This window comes from Salvelinus namaycush, chromosome 23, assembly GCF_016432855.1.
Source record: "Salvelinus namaycush isolate Seneca chromosome 23, SaNama_1.0, whole genome shotgun sequence".
Classification (NCBI taxonomy): Eukaryota; Metazoa; Chordata; class Actinopteri; order Salmoniformes; family Salmonidae; genus Salvelinus; species Salvelinus namaycush.
In genome coordinates, this window is record NC_052329.1 from 20,011,631 (window position 1) to 20,024,761 (window position 13,131).

Consider the following 13,131-nt stretch of genomic DNA (forward strand, 5'->3'; position numbering starts at 1 on the left):
CACGGAAATCACGTTGACAATGATAGAGGCCTCTAGTGTCCAAAAGTCAATTTTATCATGGGCAGCGCCATTGAGGGCTTCCACCATGTTAAAGTAGTCCGAGTAGTCAACTGGCTGGGGATTGCTATGGGTTGTAGCCTCATTGGCGCTGCCCATGCTGTCACATACGCTATAACGACACGGATATAAGTCCTCTAACTATCTCTATGGTGCGCCCCATAGGCGCCCTCCAAGCAAATCTTCCCTGACCAAAAAAATTAAAGTTGTGGCACTTCGTCACATCCGTGATATGGAATTCAGGAAGTCATCCGTCCGAAAATAATAAATAAGGCAAACAAGTTTTGGAGAGAGTAGTAAACTTCTGAAAGCTTCTGAATGTGAAAGCCGAGGTTGTTTCTTATGTTTCTTCAGCGTCGTCGTCTGAACATCACGATCACCATGATTACCTCACTGGAGGTCTCATGATGGCCAAGCTGAAAACTAAGGAGCAAACTTTGAACAAGGAGCAGGAATTTTTCCGAGGTTTGACTTTCCCTGAATAATATTTGCCATGGCTTACCATAACGGTTCGATCCCCCTTAGAGCATTATTTATCATGCTCTGTTTTGGAATGGCAAAATCTCTCTATACCATTCCACTTAAAATATTTACAGGTAAATTTAACTCTTCTTTGGATTTGGATTTAACTCCTCTGAAACTAATACAAGCCTCAGGAAATGGACTGTCCCTGGCATCTGATCCAGCTGGAATAGTGAACTTTTTGGACATGGTCAATAACTTACAAGGCGATTCTGGCAGAGGTTACTACATGGAGATGACACTGGGTACCCCTGGTCAAAAGGTATATCAAAATATGACCTATTGTTTTAAAGTTTTCAATGTGGAATACATTTCTTGACCTCTTTAGTTTCACAGTCCAAATGTAATCGAATGAAGTAGACATTATTTATATATGTATGTATGTATGTATATATGTGTATACAAAACAGCTGCTTTTTGCATGACAGATTGAACAGGTGAAAGCTATGATCCCTTATTGATGTCACTTTTTAAATCCACTTCCATCAGTGTAGATGAAGGGGGAGATAGGTTAAAGAAGGATTTTTAAGCCTTGAGACAATTGGAGCATGGATTGTGTATGTGTGCCATTCAGAGGGTGAATGGGCAAGACAAAAGATTTAAGTGCTTTTGAACTGGGAATGGTAGTAAGTGCCATGCGCACTCTTTGTATCAAGAACTGCAACGCTGCTGGGTTTTTCATGCTCCACAGTTTCCCGTGTATATCAAGAATGGTCCACCACCCAAAGGATATCCAGCCAACATGATACAACTGTAGGAAGCATTGGAGTCAACATAGGCCAGCATCCCTGTGGAATGCTTTTAACACCTTGTGGAGGTGTAATGGAGGCTGTTATGGAGGCTGTTCAGAGGGCAAAAGGGGGGATGCAACTCAATATTAGGAAGGTGCTTGACTTGGACTGAACTAGGTTCCAGTACTCATTTTGGGTGCTGGTATTGTTTATATTTAGGTGCAGGACCTCCAAAATACTTTTGAGCTAATATTCTATAAGAGGAATAGGAGCTCAAGCAGTAGAAAATTTGAGGCGCCAGTACTCTGCTCCTGTGAGCTCCAGTCAAGCACTGGAAGGTGTTCCTAATGTTTGGTATTCTCAGTGTATATATATATATATATATATATAATAAAGTGTTGTTAATACACTGTAATAGAGCCTACAAATTCAACTACATAATGCAATACATGTTCACATTTAGGCCATGATATTTAATAGGCTAACTTATGACCAAGCCTGTCTGTCTGCAAATAGTTATTCTAGCCAGCATGTGATATGGAGAGAGGGTGTGGGGAGGCTGTTAGCCCCTGGGGCGCGGGCGGGTGGGAGGGGGTGACGGCGAGAGTGAGACTGCAGCCAGCTCTGAGCCCAGGGCCTGGTTCTGCCATGTAAGCCCCCACGCACATGAGCTCACATGATGCTGCTAGACTCGGGCCTCTGCTTGGGCTTCACTGGCCAGGCAGCTGACCAGGATTATGAGGCACAAAGGCTCAGGGAGAAAGCTGAAATCTGCTCAAACTCTACCAATGGATCTGGAGGAATGTGGCCCGCAGTTTCAGTTCTTCTTTTGTTCTAGGTTTTATGTAAATATCTCCCTCTCCATCACCATCTATTTCCCCATGTCCTCATTTATGCCTGGTTTTGCAATTTGGCCCTAATTGCATGCAGTTTTAGGTACCCACACTTCCCAGACTTTGGAATGTTTACAATATGTTAGTATGTTCTTGATAAAGCCAGTGTGTTCTTAGCTGGAACACTTTTTATTGTTGGACCAAGAGTTGGGTGTTAGCAAGGTACCATGGCTATGGCCCAGCCAGACTCTGGTTCCCACAATCTTATCAAGCATATTTCTGCCTTGTCATTTCCCTGTGCTTATTAGTGGAATGATCACACTGAAGGAATCTGACCTCACTAAAATGAACCTGGCTAAGCAACACTTCTGACTATAATCAGATGAGAGGTAGGGAGGGGAGAGACAGAGGTAGGGAGGGGAGAGACAGAGGTAGGGAGGGGAGAGACAGAGGTAGGGAGGGGAGAGACAGAGGTAGGGAGGGGAGAGACAGAGGTAGGGAGGGGAGAGACAGAGGTAGGGAGGGAGGGGAGAGAAGAGGTAGGGAGGGGAGAGGAGAGAAGAGGTGGGGAGGGGAAGAGAGAACAAGGGGAGGGGGGCATAATAACACTAATCCTCAAGCAGTTCTATCTATGATATAATTAAAGGCCTGGTGTTAAACAAGGCGTTATTCAGATGAACCACTAATTGCCACATCTGTTAGCCCCATCGCAGCTAGGCCGAGGTGTCGGCTGGAGTGCCTCACATCTGCTAATTGGTACAAACAGGTAGCAGATGCACAACCCCGCCACAGAGCCTCTGCTAATTAGCCAGGCAAGGCTCAACCACAGGCGACCAAGCCGCCATGCTGGCTCAGGGATGGGGAAGAGAAGGGATTTGCCTGGTGGTTCAGCCCAGCCAAGCTAGGGGAGTACAGAAGAGGATTGAGAGGGTAGGAGGTACAAGGAAATGTCCCTAGTTTTCCCCAACAGGCTGCGTCAGGATGGTCTGTCTGGTTTGGGCCCAGCGTGAGTGGCGTGCTGCCATCTGTGTGGTGGCAGTAGGGTTTCAGATGGCAGAGCCATAGTGGTGGGACTTCGGCCAGTCCAACTAGGGAACACTGATAGGGACGCAACAGAGCTTTGAGGAAGTACAGTACCTTCAGAAAGTATTCACACCCCTCAACTTTTTACACATTTTGTTGTTACAACCTGAATATAAAATGGATTAAATTGAGATTTTGTATCACTGGCCTACACACAATACCCCATAATGTCAAGGTGGAATTATGTTTTTAGAAATGTTTACTAATTCATTGAAAATGAAAAGCTTAAATGTCTTGAGTCAATAAGCATTCAACCCCTTTTGTTATGGCAAGCCTAAATAAGTTCAGGAGTAAAAATGTGCTTAAGTTGCATGGACTCTGTGTGCAATAATAGTGTTTAACATGATTTTTGAATTACTACCTCATCTCTGTACCCCACACATACAGATAATTGTACGGTCCCTCAGTCGAGCAGTGAATTTCAGACACAAAGATCAGGGAGGTTTTCCAAAGCCTCGCAAAGAAGAGCACATATTGGTTGATTGTTTTATTTTTTATTTTTTAAACCTGACATTAAATATCCCTTTGAGCATGGTGAAGTTATTAATTACACTTTTGATGGTGTATCAATACAGCCAGTCACTACAAAGATACAGGCATCCTTCCTAAATCAGTTGCCGGAGAGGAAGGAAACCGCTCAGGGATTTCACAGTGAGGCCAATGGTGACTTTAAAACTGTTAGAGTTTGTAATGGCTGTGATAGGAGAAAACTGAAGATGGATCAACAACATTGGAGTTACTCCACAATACTAACCTAAATGACAGAGTGAAAAGGAAGCCTGTACAGAATACGCATCCTGTTTGCAATAAGGCACTAATGTAAAACTGCCAAAAATGTGGCAAAGAAATTAACTTTATGTCCTGAATACAAAGCGTTTGGTGCAAATTCAACACATCACTGAGTACCACTCTTCATGTTTCCAAGCATGGTGGTGGTTGCATCATGTTCTGGGTAGGCTTTTCTAGTCCTACCCATGTTATGGGTAGGACTAGGGAGTTTATTTATTTTTATATATATAAAAAGAAATGGAATGGAATGGAGCTAAGCACAGGCAAAATCCTAGAGGGAAAACCTGGTTCAGGCTTTCCTGGGAGACAAATTCACCTTTCAGCAGGACAATAACATAAAATATAAAGCATGCCATTGCCAAATATACAATGGAGTTAAGTGACCTAGTTAGTTTTGACAGAGCTTGAAGAATTTTAAAAACAATAATGTGCAAATATTGTACAATCCAGGTGTCCAAAGCTCTTAGAGACTTACCCAGAAAGGCTCACAGCTGTAATGTGATGTATTGACTCAGGGGTGTGAATACTTATGTAAATTAATCATTTGTATTTAATTTTCAATACATTTGCAAAAAAGTCTAAACATGTTTTCACTTTGTCATTATTGGGTGTTGTGTGTAGATCCTGCTAGGGTTTTTGTATAGCCTATATTGTGAGGGATAGCTAGGCCTATTTACTCAGTTTTTGTCGGTCATCAATAGTTCCTGCTCATCTGGGGGTTTTTTCTTCTCAGAACCGTGTCGACAACAAGAATGCAGAATACTCTTGAGTAGCCTAGTTATTGAGAGCAGAATGCTACATTTGTTTTGTCTGAGTGTCAAGTAAGGTCTTCACTGTAAAATTTCTGAATGAGTTACTTCTTATTCTTAGCTTTGACGAAGCCCACGCTTTAGTTGAATGGAAACAAATATCCCGAAAATCACATTTTCCTCAGGCTGCTTTAGGGAAGACGCAGGAAGTGTAATGTCACACCAGCAGACCGCTTTCCTGTGTGTTCCCTTTGTTGCCTCTCCTCCATCAATCTAAAGTGCTTTAAAGGCTAGTTAAGCAGCCTAACACGTTTAAATGGTAAATAAACTCCTTTGTTGTGAGTGGAGCTGTGGAGAGCACAGCCTCTTTAATGATGAGGAATGTTCAGTAATGACCCTTCTGCGCGTCACCGAGGTGACAGAAGTCGGTTATCTCATTAGTTCCCCTAGTTGAATTGATGCCTGAGACAACATGATCTCAACTGCTGCTTTGCTAGCTCACGTTTTGCTCTTGCTTGCACACCACTGACATACCAGGATGGAGGGACTGGAGCAATGGGCGGGCGTAACGTGGTCATGTTTTTTCAAAAGATACCAGACCAGAGAGCTTTTTTTAAATATCTTCAGACGTCCGAAGCATAGTAAATAACCTGTCCTGCTCAAAGCACGATCGCTGACTGAGTCAGTTTGTGTGTTTATGGCGTGTCTTAAACTTCTTTGGGACTGGGGGGCAGTATTGAGTAGCTTGGATGAATAAGGTGCCCAGAGTAAACTGCCTGCTACTCAGGCCCAGAAGCTAGAATATGCATATAATTAGTAGAGTTGGTTAGAAAACACTCTGAAGTTTCTAAAACTGTTTGAATGATGTCTGTGAGTATAACATAACTCATATGGCAGGCAAAAACCTGAGAAAAAAAACAACCAGGAAGTGTGAAATCTGAGGTTAGTATTTTTTCAATTCATTGCCTATCCAATATACAGTGTCTATGGGGTCATATTGCACTTCCTAAGGCTTCCACTAGATGTCAACAGTCTTTAGAACCTTGTTTCAGGCTTCTACTGTGAAGGGGGAGAGAATAAGAGCTGTTTGAGTCAGGGGTCTGGCAGAATGCCATGAGCTCAGTCAGGTGTACGGCCGTGAGAGTTAGCTGCATTCCTTTTCCTTTCTAAAGACAAAGGAATTGTCCGGTTGAAACATTATTGAAGATTTATGATAAAAACATCCTAAAGATTGATTCTATACATCGTTTGACATGTTTCTACGAACTGTAATATAACTTTTTTGACTTTTCGTCTGAACTAAGTGATCGCGCATTGAGCATTTGGATTACTGGGCTAAACGCGCGAACAAAAAGGAGGTATTTGGACATAAATGATGGACTTTATCGAACAAAACAAATATTTATTGTGGAACTGGGATTCCTGGGAGTGCATTCCGATGAAGATCATCAAAGTGAATATTTACAACGCTATTTCTGAGTTTTGTGACACCTCTCCTTCTTTGGAAAATGGCTGTATGTTTTTCTGTGACTTGGCGCTGACCTAACATAATCGCAAGGTATGCTTTCGCCGTAAAGCCTTTTTGAAATCAGACACTGTGGCTGGATTAACGAGAAGTTTATCTTTAAATGGTGTATAATACATGTATGTTTGAGGAATTTTAATTATGAGATTTCTGTTTTGGATTTGGCGCCCTGCAATTTCACTGGCTGTTGGTTAAGAGAGAGGTTTTAAGAAGGGTGCGGATGAGTAACACAGATGGTTGAATGACTGATAAAGTACTCACTACTCTTTTGTTTTTCCAGCTGAATATCCTGGTTGATACGGGAAGCAGTAACTTTGCAGTGGCTGCAGCAGCACATCCCTTCATCACACACTTCTTCAACACAGCACTGTGAGTCAGGCTCGCATATTTGCTCTGTGGAATATCTCTTTCTATTAGGCCAATGAGAAGGCTACGCATTATATTTGGTGGCCTCATAATATTAGAAAATGCCTTAATTAAATAATCAGTGTTTCACATCAATCTCATAATTTATACTACAATCTGATCATGTTTTATGTTTGTTTATAATTGTCTCAGGCATTCGTTTGATAAGATTTCCTTTGTCTAAGAGTGCTAGTTAATCTCCCCGACCGTCCCTGTGTTCAGCTCCAGTACGTACAAGTCCACTGGCAGGGGCGTGGCCGTCAAGTACACCCAGGGCAACTGGGAGGGCGAGCTGGGCACCGACCGCGTCCTCATACCCAGCATCGCTGGCACCCTCACCATCAATATCGCCACCATCCTCTCCTCTGACGGATTCTTCCTCCCGGGGGTCAACTGGCAGGGAATCCTGGGTCTGGCCTACCCCCTGCTGGCTCGGGTAAATGGGGAGGGGTCCTCATGCCCTCTGGGACTCTGGATATGAAGGATATCGCCATGTCTGTTTGATTTGGCACAGTGGTGTCCGTAAGCGTGGTGGGGCGTGAAGAGCTGCTGAATGTTATCAAAGATCAAATCAACTCAACCGGAGAAGGTTCACACACATGATACTGTTCAGAATGGAACTGTGATCTCATCATCACACAGAACCATGGGGCGTAATGTTGGTTAGGCTATTCTGAGCTTACACAATGTATGCCTTATGCAGATTTTGAGGTCAACTATTTTAAATCATTGACATACAGTGACCACTCTGTACTGTGGATCTCAGCTTTGTTCAGGTTCAGATGATCTGGCCCTTGATATATACACCATGGGAAGTCAAGGTATAGAGGGGGGATCCTGTTTAGTCAGGGTGATAACTGATACGACTTTCTCCTGTCATTCTCTGTGCTTACAGCTTCACTATTGACCAATAGGACAGCCAAGACGTTACACTATTTTACACTAAGTTAATGACCAGAGTGTTTTGTGTTTATGTCTCCTGTTTCTCAGCCTGACTCCTCGGTGGAGCCTTTCTTTAACTCCATGGTACGACAGACAGGCATCCCAGATGTGTTCTCCCTCCAGATGTGTGGAGCTGGGTTGTCAGCCAGCACCACTGCCGACCCCACAGGGGGAAGTCTTGTGAGTAGTCAGGAGGAGAAAGCTAAAGGTTATGAATGGGAGGAGTGGGGGGTAGGGGGGTGGGGGGGACTTCCTTACAAAGGCTGGTTGTTGTACTGTCAAAGAAGATGATTATTGAGGCTGTTCATCTCACACACGCTAGGCAGTTGCTTGGCATAATATTTCACCCGACGCCCAGACCAGATAAACCTTTCAAGGGTGGATTAGACTGAGCGGCATAGTGCTTCTTAGAAACATGATCGCTAGCAAGTCTCTGCGCCTCTCAATGCGTTTCCCCATTGGACACCGAATCTAGTTAGCGAATGGCTAATTAAGCTAAGATAGCCCCTTGCCGAGGGCAGGTCTGTTGGTGTTATAAGAGCAGTTGCGGTCGAGCCGACCACGTGAGTGAGCGCAGCAGATGGGAGAGATAGTGGGGTGTAATCAGTGTCTGCAATGCCATGCCAAACATTGCCAAGGCATGCCATTGTAGTTTTATTACAGTATTCAGGCTATCATTGTATTCAGTCATTTGTAAAGTGAATGAAAAATCCTGTTTTGTTTCAGGTCATGGGAGGGGTTGAACCAACATTGTATTCAGGGTCCATGTGGTACACCCCAATAAAGGAAGAGTGGTACTATCAGGTGGAAGTATTGAAGATGGAGGTTGGGGACCAGAATCTAAACCTGGACTGCAAAGAGGTATGAGACAAACTGTCCACTGTTGTTTTCTAAATTGCCCTTTCCTGGTCTAAATGGTTTGCAAAGTATTTCAATCTGCACAACACGTCAGGTTTGAGGAACAAAGCCTAACCGTGGCCATAAGACTAAGGCTGTTTCTAGTGAGCATTCTTTCTGGATGAGCCTGTAGTGCAGGTCTGGAAAGAGGATATAAAGCAACAGTTAATAAAGCATGCCTGAGCTGAGACACAAGAATGTGCTAAACCTGTTTCTGAAGCCTTCCAGGAACCAAGGTGGACATTTCAGCTTTTTGTTTGATCAAGGTCTTCTGAAATGAAATATGCAACTGAAAAAAACAAATTTTTCCCCTTTCTTTATACATCTTCCTCTCTCTCTTTCCTTCTCTCTCCCTCTCCTTCTCTCAGTACAACAAGGATAAAGCCATAGTGGACAGTGGAACCACTCTTCTGCGGTTGCCTGTGAATGTGTTCAGTGCTGTGGTTGAGGCCATCTCAAGAACATCTCTGGTATGTCAGCCGCTGTGCCCATGATCAAATGACAAAGAACTTCTAGGATAACCTGGTTGTCTGAGAACACTTCAGTAACTGTGTAGACTGAGGACACTGCAACTTATTTCCTATCCATGGCTTATATTTGTCCACCCCTATATGGCATCTTTGTTCTGGTCTACGGATCTGAGAGAAAATGAGTGGTTATCTATGTAAAAGTACACCTTTTTTTCACAACTCAGTCATTTTATTGGAGTCTTAATCTATCACTGTCTTTCTATGGTCCAGATCCAGGACTTCACCTCAGGGTTCTGGGGTGGCACTAAACTGGCCTGCTGGTTGAAGGGGGAGACACCGTGGAGGTTCTTCCCCAAACTGTCCATCTACCTGAGAGCCACCAACACCAGCCAGTCCTTCAAAATCTCCATCCTCCCTCAGGTGACACAACAAACGTCCCCCATGTTGCCTCTGTGTGTTTGTTGTTTGCTTACTCTAACCAACATCAGCCATCTTGTTATGAGCTTTAGATCTGTTTGCCGACAGCTCTTTTATTGACATTAGTGTGACTGCTCCCTGTAGCTGTATATCCAGCCAATCACAGATGTGGACGGTACGCTGGACTGCTTCCGCTTCGGCATCTCGTCGTCAGCCAACGGCCTGGTGATAGGAGCAACCGTCATGGAGGGCTTCTATGTCATCTTCGACCGGGCAGAGAAGAGAGTGGGCTTCGCTGTCAGCAGATGTGCAGGTGAGTGCTGGAGACATTATTATTGGGTCTTAGATATGGCCTTGGTGTTCCAATATAGTATGGCTATAGCATCAGACAATTTTTTTGGGGGGGGCTAGTAAGCGTTTATGCGCCTGGTCAAGTGTTCTTCGTATACCCTTCTTACATTCCACAGTACGTTAGCTATTATAACCCTGGTTCCTCTCTCCAGTGAACGGTGGGATAGCCGTGTCAGAGACCTCTGGGCCCTTCTCATCTGCAGACGTGGCATCTAACTGTGCTGCTGGAGGGCTGCTGAAGGAGCCCCTTCTCTGGGTCATCTCCTACGCCCTGGTGGCCGTCTGTGTCGTGGTGCTCCTCATCCTGCTCCTCCTCCTCGTCCTGCCCTGTCGTCACCGAGACCGGTCCGGCGAGATCACTGATGAGTCCTCGCTGGTCCGCCACCGCATCAAATGACTGAGGCGGGCCTCGGGTGGGACGACGACGGCCACCAGGAGTTCCAATTCTACTGAGGCAGGGAGAGGGGAGGGGTTGGGGCTGCAGTGACCAATAGGACTGTTCTCTGGACACATCATGGAGACTGCAGTTTGACCAGAGAATGCTCTTCTTAGTTTAGATGTTACCAGTTTTCTTTGCACTCCAGTTTCACAGCAACCTCTGATTTAATTTAGACACATTATTAGACTGAAGGTTGGGTAGCAGAAAGTAATGCTATCTCTATGCCAGCCTAGTCCCTCCTTGCACATATTTCATGCTGATTCCCCACTGCCTACAACATGGTAGTGAAGTGCACTGCCCTCACCTGAGACAAGGTCCTAAGAACTCTTAAACAGCAATGTTTCTTTTTACTTCTCTGAAGCCTCAACTCAAAATGGCATATTGTAAATTACTCAAGCTTGTTGAAGGTTCCCCATAGGTATCATTACCATTCTTTCATTACAATTTTCTTCTTTGCTGTGTGATAAGAGGAACGTTTTGTAGGAAATGTCCTTTGTCAAGCTGTTTTATTAAGAGTTGGAGTTGACTAAATGTTTTCATTCAAAGTACAACCAGGAGGTCACAGACAATAGAAGATGATACACATAGGTTGATATACGTCCCTTGTCGTTTACAATGCTATCAAGTCACAGGCATCTCATATGGGAACTAGCATGGGTTTGCGACATTCTGTTTAACTGCAAAAAGTGATCAAAAGTGTCAAATTATGAATATCACTCTATCTGTATGAGTGAGAATGAAGCAATCCGTGATAATAGGATTTTGTAATGACATTGTGTACTTAATATACATATTTGATATTTAAGTCAAAATGAATGATTGTATAATATTTCAAAACCTCACCATTAGTAGACATACAGAAACCTGATTTGTAATGCCACATTTATATTGGAGTATTTCTATGTTAAATAACATTTTCTACATTTTACATTACCCATGATTTCAATAGGGGCCAAAAAAAAGTATTGTACTGTATTTTCAAAAAGTTAAATAATTTTTTGCAAAGGTGTTTGATACAAAATCAGGTGCAGATTTAAATTAAACTGTTTACGATTGTTTAAATGTATCAGTGCCAAAATTGTGATTGTATATAATTCAATTGATCAGATTAAAGTAAAGGCTCTCATTCCAGCGTGATAAAACGCCCGGCCTCTATTCCAACCTGGATAAAAACAATTCACTATTCACTTGAATATTATGAATAAAGAGTTACACAAGTAGAGAGCACCATGGTGCAGGTTCTGTTTCTCTGTAATCTTGCATTCAAGAGCAACTACCAAGACCACTCTTCAAGCATAGGGGAGACCGTACCTGTAGAGTAAAATCTCCCAGACAGATCTTTGTCAGGGTAGATGACCAGGGGTCGGAATGGGTAAAGGTAAAGCGTCCGAAAACCTAACTTCAAAGAGTAACTCGTTTGAACGCCCCTAGCAACACCATAAGAAAGGTTATTTTATAAATGTAACACTTACTGTTGTACTTGCCTTTCTTGTACTAACATTTGAGCTTGTCTTTTCTTATTAGCAAAGATTTTGCTGATAGCTGCTTTATTCAGATAAGTTTATTTTGCGGTTTTACTTAAGTTTATTGTCTGCTTAATTACCAAAATGTAATTTAAAATGGATACTTAAAACACTGAGCTTCATACTGCCCTGCTGGACAGTCTTACCACATCACACCACTGAGACTGGCTGACACTGCGAGCATTGCCACACGCCACCCCACACGCACGGCTAGAGGACACTGGAGGGTGAGTATAGGGATGGTCGGAAGGGAACAAGTTTTATTCATCAAATTGAAGTGAATGACGTATGCCTGTCTTAGGGTAGATGCCGAATGATAAGAGGGAAACACAAGTACTTACAGTAGTATCCAAGCAACCAATAGGAGAAGGAGCACACTGATGACAGTGTACTATGTACTTGATGGATGAATTCTTCTACATTCTTTAACATAATCAAAGACCTACTCATTTGTACTACTAACAAGGCTTTAAACGCAAAACATTTTTGTTGCTTAATTACAATAGTCTGACAGGAAGAGGGCAAAATGTATGCATGTAACAACTGTCAAAAAATGGAGGTAGACACCTTTGCGGTCAGGTATAGAGGCAGCGCTATCAGGAGGTGCAGGGCCCAGTTCGTGTACAAACTGGGGTAGTTCCTCTGCAGAGGGGTTGAGTGGAGGGCCCCCCCCTTACCCTCATGGAAACCCTCGTTAGGGACGTAGGGATCTGACTCCTGGTACTGTGAAGAAGACATACAGTAAACAAGATTAAAAGGTCAAGTGAAATTAAATAAACAGTTTGACCACTTCTGCTACAATGTAATAACTACATTTAACACACTAAAAAAGGCAATTAAACAACTCAGAACAATTCAGGAATGCCACAAATATTTGACTCTTTAGGTAGAATTTCCAGTTTGTATGTGAATGTCCTATGCATTTTGTCTTAAGGAAACCTTAGAATAGACAATTATAAAACGTACTTTTTACAATTCTTGGAAGTCAATGAAACAAAACAATTCAGTCATTCTTAATGTCCACAGTGTAGGAAATAAGACACAGAAAACATTCAAAACTGCATAGGCAGGTTCTATAGGTAAGAAAATGTAAATAAAAACACTTACTTGCAAGACCACCTGTTGAGGTAAGTCTACATCTCCTTTGAGTCCATTCATTCAACACTACACTGAACAAACAGGTGTCAGGTCTGTATGAGTGGTGGCCCTACTAGCCACTCATGTGGAACTTTACCGCCCCCATTTAAACACCTCAGATTGACTCGAGGGAGTAAGCTCTCAATTTGTCTCTCGTACAAGAGCCTCTCCATTTGTGTTGTACTGCAGTTTTGAATAAGCCCTCCAAGAAATATATGATAACATCAGCTATTTATTATCCTATGATACAATGAACCTGTA

General features: G+C 43.1%; 1 protein-coding gene across 1 annotated transcript; it reads left to right on the top strand.

The window, feature by feature from the left end:
- Positions 1–271: 271 nt before the first annotated feature.
- Positions 272–11,427, top strand: LOC120018154 (beta-secretase 2-like). Its single transcript, XM_038961188.1, has 9 exons — positions 272–841; positions 6,570–6,658; positions 6,917–7,130; positions 7,685–7,816; positions 8,363–8,497; positions 8,902–9,003; positions 9,274–9,423; positions 9,565–9,733; positions 9,924–11,427. Exons 1-9 carry the CDS (start codon positions 551–553, stop codon positions 10,166–10,168), a joined length of 1,527 nt encoding a protein of 508 aa, XP_038817116.1. The 5' UTR covers positions 272–550; the 3' UTR covers positions 10,169–11,427.
- Positions 11,428–13,131: the final 1,704 nt, after the last annotated feature.